Raw genomic sequence first — 23,806 nt, 5'->3', positions numbered from 1 at the left:
ACCCTGCAGAGTGACTGACTGCACTGTCCAGTCCCCAAAGCAGGTAATTCGTTACAGGGACCCATAACTGTCAGGACTAAATTCCTCCAGCTCTGCTAGCCTGTCACAACAGCGCTGTGTCTTTTGAATAAGCTCGTAAAGATTTAGCAATCAAACCTTCCATAAGTCATTCACTTGCTAAATCTTCACTAGTAAGCAACAAACTCATATTCTAAATAAAAATGCTACAGTTTCCACAGTTGAAATCAGTTTTATTCTGAGACTGTAGCATCACTGATAATGCAATAAAGGGTTTCTTAGATCATTTCCTACAATGTCAAGTAAAGCTGAGAGGACTTTGCTCTAGGCATGCCCACACCAGTGACAACTGACAGAAGTTATCTGTACAGACACCAGTCATTTTTGATAAAGAGGCTCATTTTCCTCTCAGACTGATAGTAACTCTGCTCAGTGGATACCTTCAGTCAAGTACTTACTACGTCACACTGATCCCTAGGAAGTTCTGTAGCCCCGCTGAGGCTTTCTGATCCTGTAGTAGCTTTAAAAAGGCTAACCTCAGCCTCAGGGAAAACATACATGGAAGAGTCAGGTGTAATTCAGTGATTACTGAAGAATGAGAAAGCAACAGGAATATTACCTTAGCTTATTGGGTGTCTGAGGTTATAACTGAAATACTTTTGGACACAGTGTTTCTTTCTACCAAACCTCTGCCCTAGACTCAGAGGGATCATATCTCTGGTATCTTTCCCAGCTGTTTTACTGGGAGCCCTGTGCAGGAAGAGAAAAAGGCAGTTATATTTAATGCAAAACCTCAAGGCAGTAATCCCGTGCCGCAGCCAGCTGGGTCACGCCAGCGCACGCTGCTTCGCGGCGAGGCCTGGCCCGTGAGCCGCAGCGCCAGCGCAGCGACCGGCTCTGGCGGCAGATGCGGCGGAGACCCCTGCCCTGGCACGGGCTGCTCTCGGGTCAGCGCTCCTGCGCCCCTGCAGCTGCTGCGCCTGGCCTTAGTTTAACTGAGTGATCCACACTACAAAACAGCCAGCCATGCAGAAGGAATAACCATTTTAACCCTCAAGTTTCTGAACATACTTCTAATGCACATTGAATACAGACTGAACAAAAATCTACTACTACAGCACGCGGACTTGCTGATCGCCTTCCAGTTAGGCAGGCCTGTGACAACAGACACCAAAGCCAGCAACTTTGGGTTGTGTCATTTCCACCCATGACATCATTTAAGTAAAAATACGAATCCCAATTCAAGAAAAAGTTTTCATATAATTTCACTCCAAGTGATGCCTAACCATGTAAACATTAAATTCCTTACCAAAAAAGTGACAAAATAGGTACTTCTATAACCAATGAGCCTGTGCTGATTTAATTTCTATTTAAAAATACCTGCAGGAATCAAGGAATACAAGTTCCTTTTCCTAAATATGCTTAAGCTATCATAATACTGATCACACTGGAGCATTTTATAATATCAAACTTTATTGCTCAAAACTAATTGTCTGAAAAATACACATGTAGTACTCAAAGACCAAACACATAGGATTATATGATTGTGCAGAAAAAAAGCAAGCAGAGGCTCAGTGAAAATGAGGCTTTATAGTTGTACCAATTTAGCACTGGCATCAAGCAACTGCACCCAACACAACTCATACAGCAACCATTGTTACCTACTTGGGCAATAAGAATGAATCTTCTTTTGTTTTTTCACCTTCTCAGATACACATCAGAATACTGTAACTGCTCATTTTATTTGGTTAACAACAGCATGGCTTCTTGCACTTCACATTTCTTCCCACAGAAAGTTAGGAGGCTCTCACTTCCTGAATTTTACTCCAGAACCAAAGTACAGTCTAGAGAATTCGTAAGATAATCATGATGCTTTTAAATACCTGGATGTTACAAATATATTTGTATAAAGCCTAACAGCATCACAGGAAAGTGGAAGTTTACATACAACAGTTAAGTTTATGCATAATAGTCTTTCCAAACTTCTGAGTACCCACTACTTCATCAGTTTTGTTTAATAAATATGTAAGAAAAAGCTGGATGACTGGTGTTTAAATAGGTAGCATCTGACTATTCACTGGAAGTCACAGTAAGTTTTCCATCAGTACCATAACAATTTGAATGCACACTAATTTAATCCTTAAAGTCAATATACCACACTTTTGTCGAGAAGCACATAATATGCAAAGCAAAAACTGTCTAATTCCCGAAGGATGGAATAGTTCTTAAAAATACACTCCATCCCTATAAAAATACCCATCCTCCTCTGGATATAGAAGGGATAAATAACAAATATCAGTGACAAAAGCAGCAGTTGTTTTATGCATTCATACAATCAAGATCTAAACCTTTACAGCCGATTACCTAGAAAACACACAAGAGTTACAAGACAAGTTTAGGATACATCTTGAATCACACTGTAAGTGTTCATGCAGAAGCTGAAGTTAATGCAATGATCTATCCTCTATCACAGCAGCTCGTGCTTATGTGCAAATGCAAGACTGTTACACTCCAAACAATAGTAAACATTAAAACACAAGAATACTTCACAATGACATAAACAGCAGTTAAGTAGTTTGTTCCAGCAGTTATTGCGCTATTTTCTGGACATCTCTCCAGTTAAAGGCTGCAGCAAGGTCTAATACCATCTTTTTTTGTTTGTTTTTGTTTAGAATGCATAATATACTTTCTAGGCTTTGGTTCACAATGAAATCTCTGGATGTTTTAATTAAGGGCAATGGTCACCTTGTGATTCTGATAGTGGCAGACTGAGGTAATACAGCAATCCTCTTAAAAATAATGGAAACAAATTTGTAAGCGAGGCATCTATGGATATTCTGCAGGTGACCTGCAAATGCATTGACATTCTGATTTCAGAAAAATAAAAAGCTCTACAAGGGTGATTTGTCTTTTACAGTGCCATCCAAGTACAGATTTTTCTGCTGAAAACACGTAAGCTGAAGTAAAACCTACCTAAAAGAGTAATACATTTAGGCATAGAAGATATAAGCCCTGTCTTTATGAAAATAAAACAAAAAACCCCAAAAAATAACGAAGAGAGAAACAAACAGTTATCACTGCTTGTCACTACTGCACCAATATTATATACCCTTCAAAAGATGGAGATTTATTAAAGCTATACAAAAAAAAGCAGAGGCAGTGTTTTTTGTTTTTTTGATAGGCCACTTGTATAAATAATAGTTCATGTATAGTCTTCCAACTACCCGTAACCTGTTACAACAGGATTACAACTCGTGGAACTGAAAAGCTAAATATTATAATAAAAAATGGGTGAATTAATATTTGCAGAGACCTCTGAGCATATCACTCAAACATAGAAACAGGTAAGACTCCAAGACTCCTCCTGTTTAACCTCAAATATTATATGCAACATATTCAAAAACATTAATTTGAGATACAAATTAAAATCCAAATATCCAAAATAATGGGTGATATTAAAAGAAGGTCTTACAATACTGATGCCAATATTGTTAAAATCCAGTAGGCACTAAATTCATTATACTGCAGCACTCTGTAAAAAAACCAACCAAAAAACCCCCAAACCAAACCCCTCAAGCCTCCAGAGCACTGTCCAGGTAAGTACCGGGAGCTGCACCAATTCTACAGAACTGACCTGTTTCACTCCTACAGGAGCAGGAGTGTAAAGTATCACAGTACACCTCTTGGATAAATCATTGAAGCCGCACCACCAGCTTGGTTTTTCACTCTCTCTAAGAGCAAACCAAAGAACCCACAGAAATGGTTCTAAGAGAAGACTTACTGCAATCACCCAGTAAAGAACCCCGTACGAAGAACGAAACCCACAAAGCAGTGCTTTCCCTACAGCCAAAACTATTTCTTCTGTGCTTAATTTAATAAAGCCTCAGATGACATAGTGAGTACTGCCTGTTTTCTAAGATTGTATTTTATAATAGTTGCATATTTGTGATTTTCGTATTTGTCAGTATAACCTGTTACGGTCTCATTCTACTCATTACTCTATGTCATATTCCAAATCTACATTCTAATTTTCATTGCAGAAATTACACTTTAAAAACTAAAAATGTAATTAAAAAAGTAAACCCAAAAACTTCTTAAAAAAAACTACTTTGCTGCAGTTATTTCAGATTTCTTAGGGTTGTGGGGTTTTTTTCTTAATTCTTTGCTTTTACGGTGCAAGTTAATTAAGACTTAATTGATCAAGTCAGATGTATTCTGACTCCAAACAAATAAGAAATTGTTTTATTGCTGGTAGAAGGGAGTGGAAGGTCTTAAACACATCATTGGCAAAATATTTTCAGACTGTCAACCATTGTCAGCTGCGTTTTGGCTCCAAGCTTTGAAAACAGCCTTTCAAATTACAGTTTTTATTTTAATCAAATAAATAGGGCCATATTTTCCCCTTTCAACTGATCTGTAAACTAACATAGGCTCTTTCAGTTAAAATAAGACCCAACAATTTCGGATACCCAGCCTGTTGCTCTTAACACTACCAGGTATACTTGTTCTTTTCAAGTAATAGTAAGATCTGCATACTGTGATCTTGAATAACTAAGCCTGGCAGGAGACAAAAAACAAACCAAAAAGAAACAGCATTACTGGCCTAATCCTATGGCATTAGGAACATTGCTCATCACTTTCATGTATTTGTCACCAAAGTGTCTTATCAGTGCATATTATTATGTGCTGAAATGCAACAAAACTTTTCACAAAAATATTTTTGGGCATGTTCATACAAGAAGATGTACATATATTTCTTTTATATATACATATATATGAATGTGTATATATATAGTATCAGCTTCAACCTGTACATAGATATTCTGTATTTCAACCTTAAAACACATCCATTTCAAACAACATGGATGGCTTTCCAGAAAAAAGTGCTTGATTGATTTTATCCTGTGTGAACATGCCTGTCCTCTGTGCATTTGCCCAAGTAGAGATCTTTATGATCAATCCTTTAAACATACATATCTCAGAGGTATTAAAAAAAAAAAAAAAAAAGGAAAAAGTAATATTGCCCTGATGATGCAAAAAGAACAATGCATAACTGAAGCAGCTTGGATTTTAAAAGTTATCTTGCATTCTGCAGCAAACAATTTTTAAATAAGTGTTGAAAATCTAGTTCCTCCATTTGTGTTATTGCTCCCCACTTGTAAATTTTCTCATTACACATCAACAGTACAGAGAGGTTCACTACCAGGTTGAGCCGATTCCACTATTGTCATCTTGGGTTTCTTTCGTGTTTCCTCCTAAAAGAATTGAAACAAACCCCAGAACACAGTCATAAAGAGAACGTCATAATAGAACACTATTTTAACATTTTGAACAGTTTTAGCCAGACTTGTGTCAATCGTTGTGAAAGGCTAACTTTTTCTAATGTTAAAATTTACGGAAGTAGGTAAAATTAAGTTATAAGCCAGTTTAAAAGAGAGAATGAAAATCTCTCTAAAAGTAGCTCCCCCCAATCAAGTTTTGAACAGCTCTTTAGGCGAGATACTGTATAAACAAGCAAAAATTCTGATCATTGCTAAGTCTGACCCATGGCATTCTTCCTGTTTGTAAATACAAAAGAGCATATACTCACTCTTTCTTGTGCCAGTTTTTTCATTTCTTCCTGTAACTTGTTCAGGATGTGCAGATTTGGCTTGTTCTTTTTGGCATACTGCTGAAGTTCTATCACACTTTTGTCAGAGGTTTCCTATTCAACAGAACCAATAAGCAACAACAGATGAGCTTTTTTGATGAAAAAAAAATTAAAATACATGGAGCAGAAGCTTCATCTGTGATATCTGTACTTTTTAAAGTAATAACAAATATTCCCATGAGTTAGTTAAATATTAAGTAGGTTATATAACGCTGACCTGGAAGATGCAAGATTAACACAATGATTCCTGTCAATGAAAGCACTCATCTCATATTCTGGCAATAGCAAGGGATGAGAACCAATTCAGAAGAACTGAGAACTGCTCATCAAATGCATACTGCCTTTACCATGATAGGGAACAACACTATTATGCTGAAATACATACCATTAAAGCTTCGTTGTAACTAAATTTAAAACTCCAGAAAAATACAAAAGCAAAAATACAATCACAAGGTAGGATACAATCAAACAAAATCATGTTCACCTGTTTAACCATCTTGCTACTCTCTCTACCATACATACGCAAAAGAGAGCCCCAATTTTTCACATGTGGATGCAGTAGCTGTAGGATTTTCTGAGAAGCTAATTGTTTCCCCACTCTTTTATTTTTGCCTGTAAAAATAATAATGGAAATATGTCAATACTGGCACATTACATAATTAGATGAACACCAATATTTACTTGTGTTACTCCTAATTGAGATATCAGAGAAGAGTAAAATAAGCACATAACAAGCCAGACAGCTGAACAAGCACCTACAAAATGGACAAATGAGAACAGGAAAAAAGGAAGATAATATCAGAGGTCACGCTAAGTACTGTACTTACACCAGCCTCGCACTGTGTGCTTGCCACAAGTCATGACATATTCGCTCTTCTGATTTTTACCAGGAATCACTTCAAACTTTATGGATGTATCACCCATTCCATGGTTTCTTAAGCACAAACAAAATCAATATCACATACTAAGTAAAATTACAAACAACTGAAGTGGTTGCAGTTATCTCTGACAGTCATTGCAGTGGAATTGGATACATTAATAAATTTTAAGACATTTATTAACAAAGAGTTCTTTTTTAGATCAGTTACTTGACTTGAATGGAAAGGCAGGCCTGTATAAAGGAAGAAAAATACATATTTTTCTGTCCCACAACTAAATCCTAATCTCAGAAGACAAGAGGCATAAACAGCAAATACGAATTAAAGGAAGATACAGCATTAACCAGTTCAGTCCACACCACGTCTCTTACAGCCACAGTGAGTGCTTGGCCAGCCCACAAACGGCCAAGTTACTGACAGACACTGGGGGTACCAGCAACCAAGCAAACAACATGCCCCGACCCAAACACCTGTGCACAACAGAATTTGCTCCTTATTCTGCAAGCCTTACCTTTTAAGGCACTCATGGAGAATCTGATATGGAGACAAGAGTCCAGCTTTACTGGTGAGTTCATATACCCGTGAGTCCTCAATACTGATATGGTTAAAATACTATAAAGGAATTGAAAAGGGTTATTGAGCTTTTGCACAAATAAGACCTTAATATTGTTCTTAACCATCATTTCTCCTTTGCAACACTAAACGGATTCTGTTACTCTGTGCTTAATAAAGAGTATTTTTAAATCCATAATGGAGGTATTTACCAACATCGTTAAGACTGCTGCACCTAATCATATATTTGCAGACAGAAATAAATAATTCTTTTAACTCCAATTTTACATTATACAAGGTAAATATAAAAATGACAATCTTATAAATTCTTTATCAACCTCTCTCCCTCTGGACAAGGTTATTTTGTTTAACTAATCATGAAATGCTACTTACCAAAATGCTGTCGTTTAATAAAAGAAAACATAACAGCTATTGGAATGTTTTGTATTTTATTTTAAAACAATGGAAAAAACTCTCCATTTTCTTAATGACCATTTCAATAGCGTAGGGCATACAATACAGTTTTAAGTTAAAGAAATGTACTAACACCTCATTCTGTATATCACACTTTTTAAAATTAAAACATTCCTTTCAGGCTGATCACCAACTGTTTCTTTACTCCTTACTGATGGTCTGTTACAGGCTGAATTGAAAGTGAACGTATCACTGATGAACCACCTATTTAATATTTCCAATACCTGAAAATATAGCACACGCTCTCCACTTAAAGAAACTTTTCCTTTGATTTTCCTCAAATGTCACTGCTTGAAGTCTGAAATCTTAGCTGTCTGATCTGGCAATAAGTAGCTTTCAAAGCCAAACGAAAATATCTCAGAAGTCTGGGCACTTTTAGTTCTTACTTGGTCTTCTAGATGATCACACAAAATCAGACAGCATCTAGCTCTGAACTTTTCAAGGCATCAATCAGAGGATTCTGGAAGCCAGGACAGTACAGGCAATCTAGTGTCTTGGAACATTTCTTCGTTAAGTGACCTGAATAACAACAGCCAGTAAGCAAGAGTTCAGTACCTCAAGTTCTTCACTGTCTTTGGGCTTCTCCTCAGAGGTCTGTTTAACAAAGTCAGGAATAAGGATTTCCAGTGTAGCTCGAGCTGCAGAAAATTATTAAACATCTTGATTATGTTTATTTTAAACAATGATTCTAAAAAAACCCAGCAGAAAGGCACACTCTAAGCAAGCCACACATCTCCCCTAGAAATATCCACTCGTATTAGAGAACAACTTTACGGACAAGATGGACTCAGTATACACCAATAGTTTATATGTAAGTTAACATCTGAAGTTCCTTCATGATTTTCTATCCCAGTACATTGTTGAACGTAGGGTTATCAGAAAAGTCTCTGCAACAGTATTTATCCCTTTTACAAAAAAGACACGAGTGTACCTTCCTTAACTATTAACAAAATGATTCCTACTTACTATTGCAAATATGCCATCTTCAAAGCAGAAATGAAAACAGATAAACAATTCAGCAGTTGGTATTAAGGAAGAAAAAATGTTACCAGCTTTATTCTTGGCAAGTTTTTTGCTGCTGGCAGTTCCTGCCCCATAAGTTACTCCATCAATAATGACTGAGGCTCCAAAAGGTTCACTTGGGTTCTCTTTAAATGGAGGAGGAAAGAAAAAAGCTTTTCAGAACTCTCAATGTAAAAAACTCATCATGAACATGAAACACCACCACTACCAAGATTTGTTTTCTTCTTCATTCCAACTTCAAGAGGGATGGAAATTGTTTACTCTTCAGAAAGACTTGAAAGAATTGATTACTCCAGTATATGGAAAACTAACAGAGTTTTCCATTAAAAGACCTCCCATCATGTACTTCATCCTTCCAAATGGGAGAACTTTTACATTTTAAGGGATAATTTGTAATCTGCTAGAATTCAAATGTTAATTCCAAAGTTTTTGCATCACTAACACAGTATAAATATAAGAGCTACACATTCCGATACTGAAAATTCAGTTACATTATGTAATTCATATATAGGAATAAGGTAATTCTGAATAATTATAGATTCCACACTGAACTAAGATGCCTGACTTGTAATTCCTTGGGTGCTGACTGCAGGACTTAATCTTTTCAATCCTGCTGCTGAAAAAGGTGTAATTTTTATCTTCTCCATAAGGTGCTCCCCACAAAAATCCAGCAAAAGAAAAAAATGCAAGGAACGTGTGCTATACCACTTTGTAAAGCAATCTCAAATGCAGCTAGATTAGCCAATCTGGCTGAAGTTTACAGAAAACAAAATCCCAACATTAATTTGATTCCAGTTATATTTGCCACATATGCAAAATTTTTAGATTCTTGATTAAGCATCAGGTGCATTCCCCCATAGTATTTATCCAAAATAAAATTCTCCCCGAGTTCTTATTTTTCTGAGTGCTAGCATCACTTAAGCATCTCAGTACAGCCTAAGTCAGGAACTACCAAACTATCTCACACCACTGACAGAATAAAATTAAAAGCTGTTTAAAAACACAAACAGATATCCATCCAGCATTTCACATAAATCCCCCGCTAATCATAGAACACAGAGATCCCACACTAATCGTGGAGCAACACAGTGTTCAGTAACCCTGAATTACACCTCTATTTCTATTCTTCTAATACCATAAGCAACATTAGTCAACATTTATACCAAATCACTTCGTACCAACTGCATATGAACATTTTGCAATCTGTACCTAACTAGTAATTTCTCCACTAATTATAATTAATCAATAACCTTAGAGAATAGTGACATAAGACAAACAGTCTACATAGTCACTTCTGGTTTCCATTTCAATTTTTAACATCAATTTATACATACACAGTTCTCTTAGGATGACCGGATTTAAATATGAACCTCCACGACATAAACTTAACATACAGTAAGTTGAACAGTTGAAGGATCTACATATCTAAAAAAAAAAATACTGCATTTTTTGTTAATTGGAAGGGAACCAGAACAGAACAAATAACTCAAATTATTGCAGCTTTAGAGAGGGTACATATGTGTCTGCAGAATCATTCAAATTAACAGCTTCATACATATTCTTCTTCAGAAACTATTTGGGTTTAGTATTTAACTTCTTTTTTTTTTTTCTCCCCAGGATTCTGATGATTCACTAAACCAATGCGTGCTTTACAATCGGATTTTCTGGACATCAATGACAAGAAAATTAAGCAAATATTAATTGTGCAGAGTCAGCAAAACTGTAATTGCCCATATTTCACTGATGTGTCCTCTTAGATGCAAATGAGTTACTCAAATCAATTTTCACTTAGGCATAGTTTTCCAAGTGAAAACCCATACTGTTATTTTAAATATAAGACCTCTCTTATCCTCAAAAGCCATGTTTAAGGTACAGAAAATGTTTCCTAGCTAGAACCTGACTCAAAACAGACTTTCAAGTCATTGCATATGAAAAATGTCCATTGTTTGATTTTTTTTTTTCTTTAAATATCCAAGCACAAGATAAGTCCTTCAAAACAGCATGCGGTCAATTTATAAACTTAACAGACTTACCACATTCAAAGAAATTGTAAACAGGGCGAACCTTTAGGACTCGTTGCATATATTCATGCAGTATGCAAACTTCAGATTTCCCATTGGGATTAATGACAAATTCTGGGGAAAAAAAAAAAAAAAAGAGAGGATGAGGGAAGACAACTAAGTAGTTCCAGTCTTTAAAAGACAATTGCTACTACAAATAAATAAATTACAAGCTCCAAGTGACAAGTGCCCACTCAAATTACATGTAATGCTGTTGAATCAGACATGGATAACTATGACCTCAAAGTCCATTTTCTCTGAAAAACTATTGAGAAATAAGTCATAAATATCTATCAACAACTGGAAGTGAGCTAATTATGAGCTAAGCCAAATATTCTATGTTCAATATTTGCAGTCCCCTGGCCCTCTACACACAGCATTTCTGGCAGCTAACACTAATTAGAAAACCTCTAATTTGCTCCTAAACACATGCATCTTTCCTTCTAACAATAGGCATGTAGACTTCAAATCCACAAACCAGATTCACTCAGGTTTTTTTCTCCATGGAATCCTGATTAGCAAGCCACAGATCAGGTCACTGTCCCCTTCTTAACCTGAATGTGCTCTTTTTATTTGAAATGTGCTTTTTTTTTCTTGCAACACTACTGTCAGTCAAGAGCACAAACACTGCCTCAGCAGACAGTATGGGAGAGAAAGTGAAGATTTAGATAGATAAAGTGCAAGGAAGTCCTTGATTTAGGTAGTTTCAATGTGGCTCTAAACCTAGAATTTAAGATAAAGTGTACTAACTAAAAATTCAACCACACCTCCCTGTAATGGAATGGTCAACATGCAACTCTTTTGAGTTTTAATTCTGCTAAAAGAGAAGAAACCCAAAAACATGACAATGTACAAAACAAGAACAAAACCCAAATCACAGGTCTATTGACATTTTAAATACTAGACTGCAGTTAAACATATTATTATGGCTACACAGCTAATACAGAGAACAGCTAATTCCCCCAGCTTCTCATCACATATGATATCCCCTCCCCACACCACAGGACACAACTGCACACACAGTTCTTTAACTGTATGTATCCAACTGCTTTAAATTAGTATTTTTAATTGTAGGTTTTAACCTGGATCAATCTGGCATTTGTAACCAGTCCCTAGTTTGGGACCAATGAGAACTGAGAAGGCAGTAGCACTGAGTGACTAGGCAAGAGGGTTTTCAGTAACAACCAACAGTAACAAGTAGCTGAAGGTAGTAACCAGTTACCAGGACTGCAACCTTAAACAAAAATCCTTTCATTTAGAAATTCTTTTCAGTATGAAGTATGTTTTGACAGTATTTTTCCTTTACTATGTGATATAATGGATCCAAGAATTCTAGAAGAAGAAAGTGGACTTATAACAGGATTTTTTTTTTTTTCCCAAGCTTAGAACTGTAACTAGACTTTGATATAGAATATTTGAACTACAGGTAGACAAACCTTTCTTTGTAGGTGCATCTTGCACAGACAAGGTAATGAGTTTCTGATTGGCAGGCAGAATAGGCCGCTCGGATTCTGCCTGCTTCCGCTTCATCTCACGATTGAATTGCCGTCTCTCAGCCCAGGTTCTGAATTTTTTTACGGTAACTTGTTCAAAGTCAAAACGTTTTTCAAGATAGCGTCTAAAATCTTCCAGATCTAAGAAACACAAGCAAGTTACTCCCCCTACTTTACCACTGAGCAAGCATTCAACTCACTATTTCCACTGTTTTAAACATAATTTTTTGTTTTAGACTAGGAGCAAAAGTAACACACTCAAGGTGGTTAAGATGCTCTTTTATACTAACAGAACTAATCACAAGCTTTCCTGTTACTGGGTCAAACGCAAAACATTTGTGCAAACTGGAAAACAACACCAAAAAAGAGCATTTTATTCTGTCACTTGAAGATTTTAGTAAGCCCTAACCATCGTAATACACAATTTGTAACAAAACACTAGTAATTGTCCTACTTCATCACCTATTCACCTTCTCATTACCTGAAGCAAGGTAAACAGTAATTATGCTATTAGCCTCAATTTCCCAAAGCCAACACTGACTATTGATATCTATTTATTAAACAGTGTACCATGAAACACTATATAACGATGCTCCATGAACATCCACTGGCCTCTAAACAGACTTTAACACATTCATTTTCATATAGAGAGTACTAAAACACTGCCCCCCTTGAAGTACAGCTGCTTCTCCTTTATAGGATATTTCTGCAGATCTAATCCCCAAAAATAAGAGTAGCATCCCAAGATGTAAACAAAGAAAAGCAAGCTGCTGGTATTGTTTCCTTCCACAAGGAATTCCAAATGCAAGTCACGCTTATACTTGATCACTCAGTATTTTTTTCAGTAATACAGAACAGATCCTATTTAAAGAGAGAGATAGACAGGTGAACTTCACGTAGAAAATAAGTGCTTACTAACTGTAGTTTTGCTGCTAAATATTGATTTTTATTTTTTTTTTAAATCTTTTGGTATGGTTTCTGGACTGAACAGGACACATGTTAATGACAAGTTTTATGTTTGAACACTACAAAGATAAGTGGTAGCCGTTATCACTATTCTGAGCAGCAGTAATTTGCATGGATGGTACTCTCAGGTATGTAGTTGGTGTAAGTGGCACACGAGCTTTCTCTCCAAGTTCCTCTGAGTTTGGCAGTGATTTTGGCAGGACTTCTTTAGGCAGACTTCTTTACATTCTTTTTGTGTAAAAGCTATCAGATATGCATAAATAAAATAATGAAGCACCACACACCTTTGCATGAGTGCAATTATACCTGCATGACTTACTCTGCTAGACTTGTGTAAATAAGTAAATTAACTGCACCATCTATCTTACGAGATCATACTGAAAATAGATGTAATTCAGCCAATACAGAGACTGTATAGAAAAGCCTATTTAAAGAAGTCACATAAACACACTTGACAACAGCAATTCATACGTACACATTGACTTAATTGTTTCTTAAACTGAGAAAAAGTCTACAGGCCTAAACTTCCAAAATTTACACATTTTTGTGTAAAACCTTTGGACATGGACAGTCAAGCCTTCAGCAAAAACCTCTACTGTATGTTTCTCTTCCTGTTAATACCAAAATTGATTTCTAATACCAGATCTATTTCTCCAGATCTCTGCATACAAAAAACTGTGCAGAAAGACAACTGACCACTCTATCTCAGGCAAGATATTACTCAGTTGCCAGGTCTGGAATAAAGTGTTATGTATCCCAAATGCCACTGCCCCAACTCCAGCCAAGAAAAGACTCCACTTTCCATACATACCTACAGATTCATCTTTACATACTTCAACTTTGGCCTTAACTTGTCCTAAGGCTCCTTGTGCTGCATCTCCCCCTGAGGGGTCTTTGTCATCTAAAGGCCCAGAATCAGCAGCAGTAGAATCTGGTTCTTCTGTTTGGCAGTCCAGTTCTGAAGATTTATCTAAGTGCTTTACAGGTGATACTTCCCCATTTGGAGTTATGTCATTGTTTTGTTCCCTTTCCTCATTTTCCTTCATTTTTTTGTAATGCAAGCAGGGAATGCTACTAAGGGGAGGATCATGTTTCTGCAAATATAAAATAGTACAAAAGGTTTCAGTACCTCAAGGTCACCAAAAGCAAAACTCAAAAAAAGAGAAGATGTAATCGAGATTGAAGTTACTTTTATTTAGTCTAGGCTCAACCTTCTCTTTGGTCAGCAATCTCATTCTACTCAAGATCTGAGTATGTCCACTCCTATGGTATCCTGGCACTGTGTAACACTGATCCTAACCTTCAAAGTGCATTTACTGTTTTAGATCCAAACTATATTCTGTTTAAATACATGCAAATACTACATGCTTTTATAAAATCCATTAAGTTGCCTTGGGGTTTAAGCTCATGACATTAAATCAAGTTTCTGCAGATTCCTTGGGTTCATGAATGTCAAACGCTTACTTCAGTAAGTGTGGACCATAAGCCACAGCTCAGGCTAGTTTATAGCTACAAATAAATTATATTTCCTGGTGGAATAAAACCAACATTTTGCAGTCACATGCTAGACAAATGAAAGCACCTAACAAGACCATCTCATTCACTTTAACTGCCCAAATTCATTGCAAAAACAGAACAACAAAACACCGTAAGAAAAATTATATCATATTTTCAGCAACAGAGGAGTTTATTTTTCAAGTACCTTAATCCTAACACTGGAAAGAAGCCTGCTGAAGTGGAAAAATATTCAACTGTTTGCAGGAACATACCTGTTTTTTATATCTCAGTAAGTATTTAAGTAATTGACAGCTCTCACCCTTATGCTTCCTGTTCCCAAGAAATAAGGTCTAGACCAGGTAACGACTCTAGATTCTCTGTGCAGATATACAGGAATGCCCGAGTTATGGAATGTCATGATCCATCCATCTGGCAAAGGTTCTGTAGGAGGGCGGCCACGACCTTTAAAGCAAAGAATGGCTTTAAACTTGGATAGACTGCTTAGAAGAACAGAAAAAGAATCAAGGTTTTTATTTTTATTGTTTTTTCTGTCTCAAATGATAAAATGACACTGAAACAAGATGAAAAAAGTTTTGTAGAAAGATTTTGTTTTAATAAAAAGGCATATGCTTCTAATGCATATTAAATCCTGCAAAGTTTCAGATTCCATTATGTTTTCAACTGAAAAGCAATAGTAGTACTAATTTTTATACAGACTAATTTGTTCATTTCACCAGTGAATTTTCTCTTCTCTTTCTCTAGTCTTCCTTATGTGTTTATATTGTCATAAGCATCACTATATTTAATGGAAAAGTCATACTTGCTTTTGAAACAACTGAGTTTTTCATTAAAAATTTTCACACTTGACACTCGGGGATTAATTTGCAACGAGACACCCCTAGACCCACAGACCCAAACAGCCGGCAATGACTCCAACTGTAAGCTAAGGCTTTCCTATTATATTTTCCAGCCTAAGCACAATACAAACCAGGATCGAGCCTACAAGTCTTTATATACTTAGGTATCTTAGCTGTCACGAATATTACTTCTTCCAGAACATGACTGAAATTGAGCACAATAAGCCAGTATGAGGATCACATAGCAAAAGAAACAGTATTACAGTAAAACGCTTATGTTCACACTCAGGTTAGTAATCCATGGCCCCACTCCTTTCTACTCCAAAAATCAGAGAATGGTCTCACTCCTCCCTCCACCAGGAATCACAGAACAGACTCATCTTAGCTGGGAGCTTCCTGGCAATCCTGTGTTAGTACAAATTTTTGAAGGGAAAAACTGTTTGGTTTCTTATTTCAGAATATAGTGAAGATGTAAAATACTCCCTCTAGAGTAAGTCTGAATTAGAACTAAAATTTGAACCATTTTCAGTTATGTTCTTCTGGATTGGTACACATTCTCAGCTCCTCTTTATTAGTAGTTTGTAACATTTACACGATGAAACTGGATAAATGTAAGCCACTGACTTTCCTAATGATTTTTAGCCTAGTATTGCACGCTTAAAAACTTCACGTAATTTCAACAACAGAAGTTATATAAATAAAGTAGGAAGAAGTCCACAATGACCACAGTCATCAGCTGTTTCATGGTATTGGAGACAAAAAAGCCCAGATCATCTTTGTCTACCTCCCCACCACTGAGGTGACATTCTTCATAATTTTCCACAAAACCACACACTAAAATATATTCATACTACATACAACAGACTAAGATCAAAAGCACTCCCAAAAATTACCTTCCCTGTTCAGGAACGTGAAAAATCATATCCTATACTAAGAAGCCCTCAAACAATAACATTCTGTAACATATTAATTATTTCACAAGAATTGCTATCTAAATTTTGCTTGCTGATATACTTTTGTTCATAGATGTAAGCCACACAAAAAAATTTATAGATGAACATTAACTTACTTTTAAGTACAGTTTTAATTTTGGTCATCATTGGCTGCACACTTGTCTCTCCATCAGACTGGTGATCGCTTTCACCACCATATTTCTCATTTTCTAGTCTCCTTGTTTTGGGTGCTCGAAGACCCTCTTCCAGCAGAGCATCCACATCATTATCAAAGTCATCCTGAAAGAGACTTCATCAGACACTATCCTTCTGGGTCTACTAACCTCCCTTTCCCCTTGCAAAGAAAAAAGTATACATTTTCTCTGAGTACTTCCATACAGAGAGAAACTAGAAATTTCCAATGATTCCAGTAAAAAGACTGAAAAATAAGAAGATAAATTTTTGTGAGAACTGATATTTTCACAATAAAATGAGCTGCAAGTGTGTAAGAAGCCTTCTAAATGTTTTTAAACAAGACTACAGAAGCTGCCACACAACTTAGAAGTTTGACCAAGATGATTTACAAGTTTTCAGCAAAGTTCTGTCTCTGAAAATTCTGCATTTTTGACTCAAGTACTGCACATTTCTAGAAGAGACTCCTTCAGTGAACATTATTTTTGTCTAGTCACTTAGAAACCTCTTACCCACCAAAAACCTCTGGACTTACTTACCTCATATGAGTAATTCAAGGTTTCTTCATCCACTTTATCTCTTTGAACGATTGCTTTAGATGTGAACCCTCCTCCTTCTTCATCTATTTCCATCAAATTGTCGGTAAAATCTTCTAGCTCATCCAGAACTGCATATTCCACTCTCTTTTCCTGATCAATATCATTTTCATCATCCTTCTTGTCATCATTTTCACCCCCTATTCCTACAGCTTTACCATTACTACCACCGAAAGGACAAACATGCAAATCCCCATTGACAGTATTAATACCAAAATCTGTATCTGCCTTATAATCCTGCTCAACTCCAGTGTACAGAACTTTCCTATCTTTGCTTTTGCAGCTTTCTGTAAAACTAACACTAATCTTTACATCTTTAAGTAACTTAAGATCTGGGGTGAACTTTCGAACTGAAGGTGCATGACGAGCAGTTCTTGGGCTTTGGTCACTATTGTTAGGGTCTATTATAAGACGACTTTTGTAGCAGGCAGATCCCTTTGTGAGAAGCTGTGTTCTGCAGATACTGTGCGTGTCCCCAGCAGGGGTATCTGACTGTCCATCACCACCAGAGCCAACGTCCATTACCTCTGCGTCACTGGACGTTTGCAGGGGAGGTGGTGGAGGCTGTTCATTAGGCGGCAGAGGTGGGGGACAAGTATGATTCTCCACATTCATTTCTCTTGCAGGTTCTTTAGGGAGGGGTGGTACATTTTCATATTTCTCCATTTTTAAAACTACTGTTTTAAAAAAACAATGCTTCAATAAATGTTTATATCTATATTCCTAACATGCATAAGTCCATCAAGATTGGTTTATCATGTTCTATTCAATATGCAACACTGATGATTCAGTTAAGCTGACTACATTGTTCTTTTCATTAATGTAGACAGCTTTCAGAATCACTGTCTCAATTATTGGAAATCACAATGCATTCAGCTTAAATAGCTGAAGACTAAGACTGCATCTTCACTGGACAAGCAGGTCTCCCTTTCTTCTTTCAACCTACAAGAAGAAAAAAAAAAAAAAAAAAAAAAAAAAGATCTTTGTCACAGAAAAAAAAATGGAAATAGTATCCCGGGCAAAATGTCACTCCTTCCAGCCTAAATTTCAAGTAGAAGTAAGAGTGACATTTTTACAGTGAAAAAAGCAGGGTGTCTTGATACCATCTTGAACGAGGCTGAAATTAGATTGTTTTTACTGCTTGATCTGTACAAGAATTTGCTAACACATAGCTGCCTGTATAATTTGTTGACTATCTCTGCAGGCAGGACATTAAGCATGGCATTTGTACGGACCAGACTAAAAACTGTACATTTTGGGGGGATTCTCCCATTATTTAAAATAACCTGGTATTTGAGCCATACTTACCCACACAGCAGAAAGGATAATTAGCTTACAGTTTAAGACAATCTGCAAAACCAACAAAATTTTAACAACTATGGTCTTATGAGACACATGGCTTTTTGAAAGTTTAAGTTACTACTTTTGAAATCTCACTGGAAGTTTTAACAGGACTCATAATTTAGTAAAAACTCATACAATATGACTCTCTAGATAACCAGATATTAGACATTTGATCTTATATTCTATACTATTATGGGACTATATATTGGTTATGTTTGAGGAATTCAGGTTCAGATACATAGCCTTAAAGCTCAAATTAATTCTGGAAGGCATTTAGAAGCCAACGTTTTCAGTAATTTAATCTGACAAAAATGTTCGATTGCTCTAGGAAATTTTACAGGGAGTGGGGTGGTGTTTTGGGTTTGTTTGTTTTTTACATTAAGTGGGTTCTTTCTACCACATCTATGATGGCTACTTTTGTTATCTGTGCAGGACTATAAGCACCTGGGAAAATGAAGCATAATTTCTTACCTGCTACTTTGGTTTCTCCAAGTCCCTCCATGCCACCCTAAACTGGGTTTAAATCTTCCTACCAGCTAGATATAAAGCAGTGTTACTCTGCCCAAGACAGCCAGCTGGCTGAATCTGCCCTGTTCAAAGTATTTCCAGGTAGCAGAGAAAGTCTATCCAAGTGGTCTAGAAAGATAAGCTCCGAGTCCTTCACGATGCTGTATAACATTTGAAAGCAACAGGGCAGAACGTCTGGGTTGTCATGAGGGACTTACAGAAGCCAAATATAATTCTCTAATGTATCTCTATGCCAGCCCAGACAGAACAAACCAACAGTATTATCCAAACACCAACTGGGGTAAGGCAGGAAGCTGGGAATCGGGAGTTATAATAGGATTAATTAAAATTCAACAGCACACAGAACTACCTACCTGGAAGCTGGAAGAAAGCAAAATATACAACAGAGCAAACTCTTATTTTAGCGATTTGGCAATAAAGAAAGTTTGCTGGGACAGCAGAACAGTTCATATTTTGTGGTGGGTTGTTTTTTTTTAAATATACTCAAAACTGTGACACATTTAATACACTGAGCTTGACATGCATTGTAGAATTATTAAGGAAAAGGACTCCATTTTGATAAAAGATCTAAAATAATCCCATCTTCTCTGATACAAACCTATTACTTTCCAGAATGAAAAACAGCTCATTCACCAGTAAAACAACCAGATCTATATATTTAATCCCATTCCATCCTACAAGATGATCATAAAATCACCCAAGCAGTAATCAATTCCTTCTTCTTTCAACAGGTTCTGAAACACCTACGGTTACATAGAACACTTCTAGAAATATACTTGTCTAATAACCTTCCCCTTTCCTCCTCTTCAGATTAAAAAGAGAAGTTCTTCACAATAAATCATTCATGTCTTCACTGTTAATTCTGAACAAAAGAATCAAAAGTCACAGCACAAGTTCAGTAAATCCTGGAAACTAAATGCTTAAGTAATCTAATTCTTCTACCTTAGAGTCTTTAGAAGACTGCTGAAAAGAGCAAGCAGAAGTAATTTACACAGAAATGAAATTTTGAAATTGGTATTCTAGAATTTGAAAGAGTACTACCTTCCTATATGATCAAGGAGCTACCTGGTCCAACTAGAAAGACTATTTTTGACAAGTCATAAGATACGATCGTGAATGCAGTTTCCAGATCCCCGATACACGTCCTGCTCCTACACTGGAGTGTTTTAACACCATCAATGTCAAAACACAGGAAATTAATCTTTACCTGCCTAGCTTTGGTAGTTCATTGGTACTACACCTCCACTCTTTGCAGAAAAGATGTCTTGTTATTCTATTCAAGTACTATTAACAATGAAATTCTTGTTGTCATCCCCTTCTTGTTGGCCTTCAAATAATGAATAGCATACCAAATCACTGCCAGGGATTGTCTACTACTCATTCCACATACTGTAGCCAGAACAAGTACTAGACCAAGATGAGTTTAAACTAGCTTTTGCATTTCTAGCCATAAACCTGCCACATCCCTAGGGGAAGATAACAGTCTGGCAGCTCTACAGTTACAGTGGGCTACAATACCTTCCTATAAGCTACAAAAAGCTAGGGAGAAGCAGAGTAACACAGGTCCAATTCCCATCTACTTTCTTGCCAGCTGATGTACAATATGCCCTTTATATCAGGTGCTGGGGAAAAAAAAACCCCAACACAACAAAACCAATAAAGATTTTCCCGTAGATATCAGGTATTGTAAAAGAAAGACAGAAGGGATGAAACCTAAAAGGATGTGTCACATGAGCCTGTAGGTTAAAACCAGCCAAACAGACCTTAGATCAGGGCAACTCAGCCACCACGTATAAAAACAGACTTAGCATATGAGGTTATGCAGTATTAGAATAAAATGTAAGTTAGTCTGCCTATTGTCATCCTCAATTAATTTGCCATGAAAGAACAGATTTTATTCTCCAAGACTCCACCAAGTTCCATTGACAGTTTCCATGAAGACTCCTTAAAAAGATACGGAACGCCACTGACAGCTGCAACAGCCAATACAAAACACTGAAGGACCTCTGGGTGAACTGCTGAAAATACGAATGCACAGCTCATGTTCTGCATGTCACCAATATATGGAAATTTCACATTTTTAATTGCTTGCTCTTATTTTAGCAGCTAATTTGAAAAAGTTTCATGTCGCAAAGTAAACTCAGAGAAACATACATTGTAGACATCTAAATGTAACGTAGCAAACTGCGCGGGTCCCAACAAAAGGAGTGTCTTGTCTTGGCTGTCTTACAGATATTCTTTGAAGGCAGAAATAAAAAAAAAACACCACACCTACTTTGTTTAATAAGTACCACTACCTATTCCTGCAATCAGAACAGGGTGGGGGGAGGAATATGGGGGGAAGTACAGGGTATATCTTTTCACGAGAGGAAAAAACCAGAATCTTAACATTTGTAACCAGCACTGCTCAAACTCAAAGAGGAACTGCCTTCACTGTATAGCACGTCGGCAGTGCTATATTTTTATATGTATATATATATACACACACACACACATATTTTCTTCATGAATACCTGTAGCAGCAATCAGGAACAAGGCACAGCATACCAGAAAGTTTTAAAAAGAAACTGGATTCCTTGTCAGAAACTGCTTACTCCACATTCAGTGGACCCCAAAAGAGTGGCCCAGAGCAAATTCTCCTTATTTGCTATCCAAATAGGAAGCCCTCCTCCAGCTCCAAATGGCAACTTTGCAGAGCAGAATTTATGAGGTATCGATCATGCTTAAGGATCCACTCAGCTTTAACCCTTGTCAAAGTAATTCCTCGCTCACAATCATCTATCTTTTCATTATACTTATTGTATCTTTTTGATACATACAGTCCTATAAATAAGTTAATCCTTTTTATTATCAACGACTAAAAAACCCCAAAAACCAAAGAGGCTGTATTTTCTTTAAACCAGAAGAGTAAGTCTCAAAAGAAAAATATTCTGTAAGTTAACTACTAGAGACAAGAACTCGCTTCTCTCCCCATTACCAGCTTTAGAATAGAAAGATTCTGAAGGAAACAACCAGTCTGTGTAAGTTATCATAGTAGTTTAAGAAAATGCAGTCAAGGCCCAACCACAAAATTATCAGTGGCAAATACAGACAAGGCTAAAGAACTTCTCTAGTTCATAAGACTTCATCCCATCTCAGAATGAACAGAGTGCATAATTTTGGAAAGGCACCCTCAGAAATGGCAAAGCAATTGGTGCTTTTATAGCTTGACCAGTTTTCTGGCGGGGTTTAGATGGTTTCAGTTCATTCGTTTTTTAAAAAATATCTGCAAATCAGAGCCTAGAAAGGAGAAAAAAAAATTCTTCCTTATACATCACAAATAACTTCTTACTTGTAAAGAAAAGGACAGACATAAGGAACCAAATCCCCCTCATTCTCTAGAAAAGCAAAGTAATCCTGATAATCAAAAGGAGCTGCCCAAAAGAACTAGTGACCTAACTCCTCATCCAGAATTAAAAACAGGAACCCTTAAATCTAGTTACCTAAACAGAAGGGCGAAGACGTACACGCACAAAAGAAAAATTTAAGATGTTAGCATTAGATCTTTAACTCACAGCCTAAGGGAGTAAATTGAATGGGTTCACCCAGCAAGCCCTCAATCCCAGTTTATGAGGGAGTGATACCTGGATGTTAGAGGGCCCACGCTCTCAGCAAGCAAACAGAATTTATAGGTAAACCCAAAGCCTAAGGAAAAGAGGTGCAAAAGAGAGAACTCTATTTTTCCAGTCAAACCCCATGAAATTAACAGAATAAACCTTTTAGAGTTTGAACGAGATAATTTAGAGAAAGATATAACTGTAGTTCACTATTAACAGAAGGAACACATGAAGAAGAATCCTGAGTTACGGACAGACACACCTTATCTTCACCGTCCCAACCAGAACTAAAAAAAAGTGAATGGGCGTCCGCACACACGTTGGTGAAGGGCTGCCATTTCTTCCTAACTTTGCACAGGAGGCGAGACACGCTCTTCTGCCCTGTATAAACGGATGCGTCCAGCGGAAATCCTCCCTCTCACCCTCCCTTTACCCTAAGGCACACAAACGTACTGAGACACGACGCGGGGTAGAAACTCACGCCGGAGTTGATACTCCCCATCACCCCACTGACAAGGAGGTGCGCGGACGGTGGAAAGACATGGCGTTTCCTTTCCTTCTACTACCCTGAATGCAATTCTACGGCGGGAGCGAGTAGGGAGGTGGCTGGGGGCGGGAAACAAAAAACCACCACCACCACCCCCCGCCAAAATAAAAAAAAAAAAAAATCTGAACAAAACAGAACACCAGCTCTGAGGAAAGGACGCTCCAGCCGGGGAAGCGCCGCATGGCAACACCCGCCGGGGAGGGCAGCTCCCTGCCCGCTGAGCGACAGGGCGTCGGTGCACTCGCCTCCGCTGCTCGGGGAAAAGCTCCTCACGGCTCCCCACCCGCGGCGCCGGCCGGAGGCGGCGGGCCCAGCCATACAGGCAGCGAGGAGCGCGGCGGGCCGGACGGCCCCCGCAGGCGCCGCGGCCTGTGGGGACGGAGGGGTTACTGCCCGCGCGGCGGCGATTGGGCGGCGCAGGCCCACTCGTGCACGCCCTCCCCGACACCCCACGGGGCCAGCACCCACCTGAGCCATCCCCGGTGTCCCTGCCGCTCCTCCGCGAGTGGGGCGGGGGGAGGGCGAGCTCGGCCGCTTCACGAAAACCGTCCCCCACTCCGCGCCGCTGCCGCCATCTTTAAACGCCTGCTCCGAGCCGCTCCA

At 37.7% G+C, this 23,806-nt stretch overlaps 1 protein-coding gene across 2 annotated transcripts in view; it reads right to left on the bottom strand.

Moving 5' to 3' along the window:
• Window positions 1-23,806, bottom strand: part of DGCR8 (DGCR8 microprocessor complex subunit) — a 27,984-nt gene extending 4,178 nt beyond the window's left edge. Inside the window, exons 1-14 of one of the 2 annotated variants that reach the window (XM_074887383.1) lie at window positions 23,672-23,806; window positions 17,132-18,130; window positions 16,538-16,700; window positions 14,931-15,073; window positions 13,926-14,208; window positions 12,092-12,289; window positions 10,629-10,730; window positions 8,622-8,720; window positions 8,128-8,210; window positions 7,058-7,158; window positions 6,496-6,602; window positions 6,153-6,280; window positions 5,609-5,722; window positions 5,222-5,273 (exon numbers count right to left, since the gene is read on the bottom strand). In XM_074887383.1, coding sequence (XP_074743484.1) covers window positions 5,222-5,273; window positions 5,609-5,722; window positions 6,153-6,280; window positions 6,496-6,602; window positions 7,058-7,158; window positions 8,128-8,210; window positions 8,622-8,720; window positions 10,629-10,730; window positions 12,092-12,289; window positions 13,926-14,208; window positions 14,931-15,073; window positions 16,538-16,700; window positions 17,132-17,854 — 2,296 coding nt within the window. In that variant the 5' untranslated portion in view covers window positions 17,855-18,130; window positions 23,672-23,806. Of the gene's footprint in view, window positions 1-1,473; window positions 5,274-5,608; window positions 5,723-6,152; window positions 6,281-6,495; window positions 6,603-7,057; window positions 7,159-8,127; window positions 8,211-8,621; window positions 8,721-10,628; window positions 10,731-12,091; window positions 12,290-13,925; window positions 14,209-14,930; window positions 15,074-16,537; window positions 16,701-17,131; window positions 18,131-23,671 lie in introns of those variants that run through there. The other variant, XM_074887384.1, reaches the window with a different exon arrangement.

The sequence above is a fragment of the Strix uralensis genome, chromosome 17 (genome assembly GCF_047716275.1).
Source record: "Strix uralensis isolate ZFMK-TIS-50842 chromosome 17, bStrUra1, whole genome shotgun sequence".
NCBI lineage: Eukaryota > Metazoa > Chordata > Aves > Strigiformes > Strigidae > Strix > Strix uralensis.
This window is presented reverse-complemented; position numbering and strand designations above follow the sequence as displayed.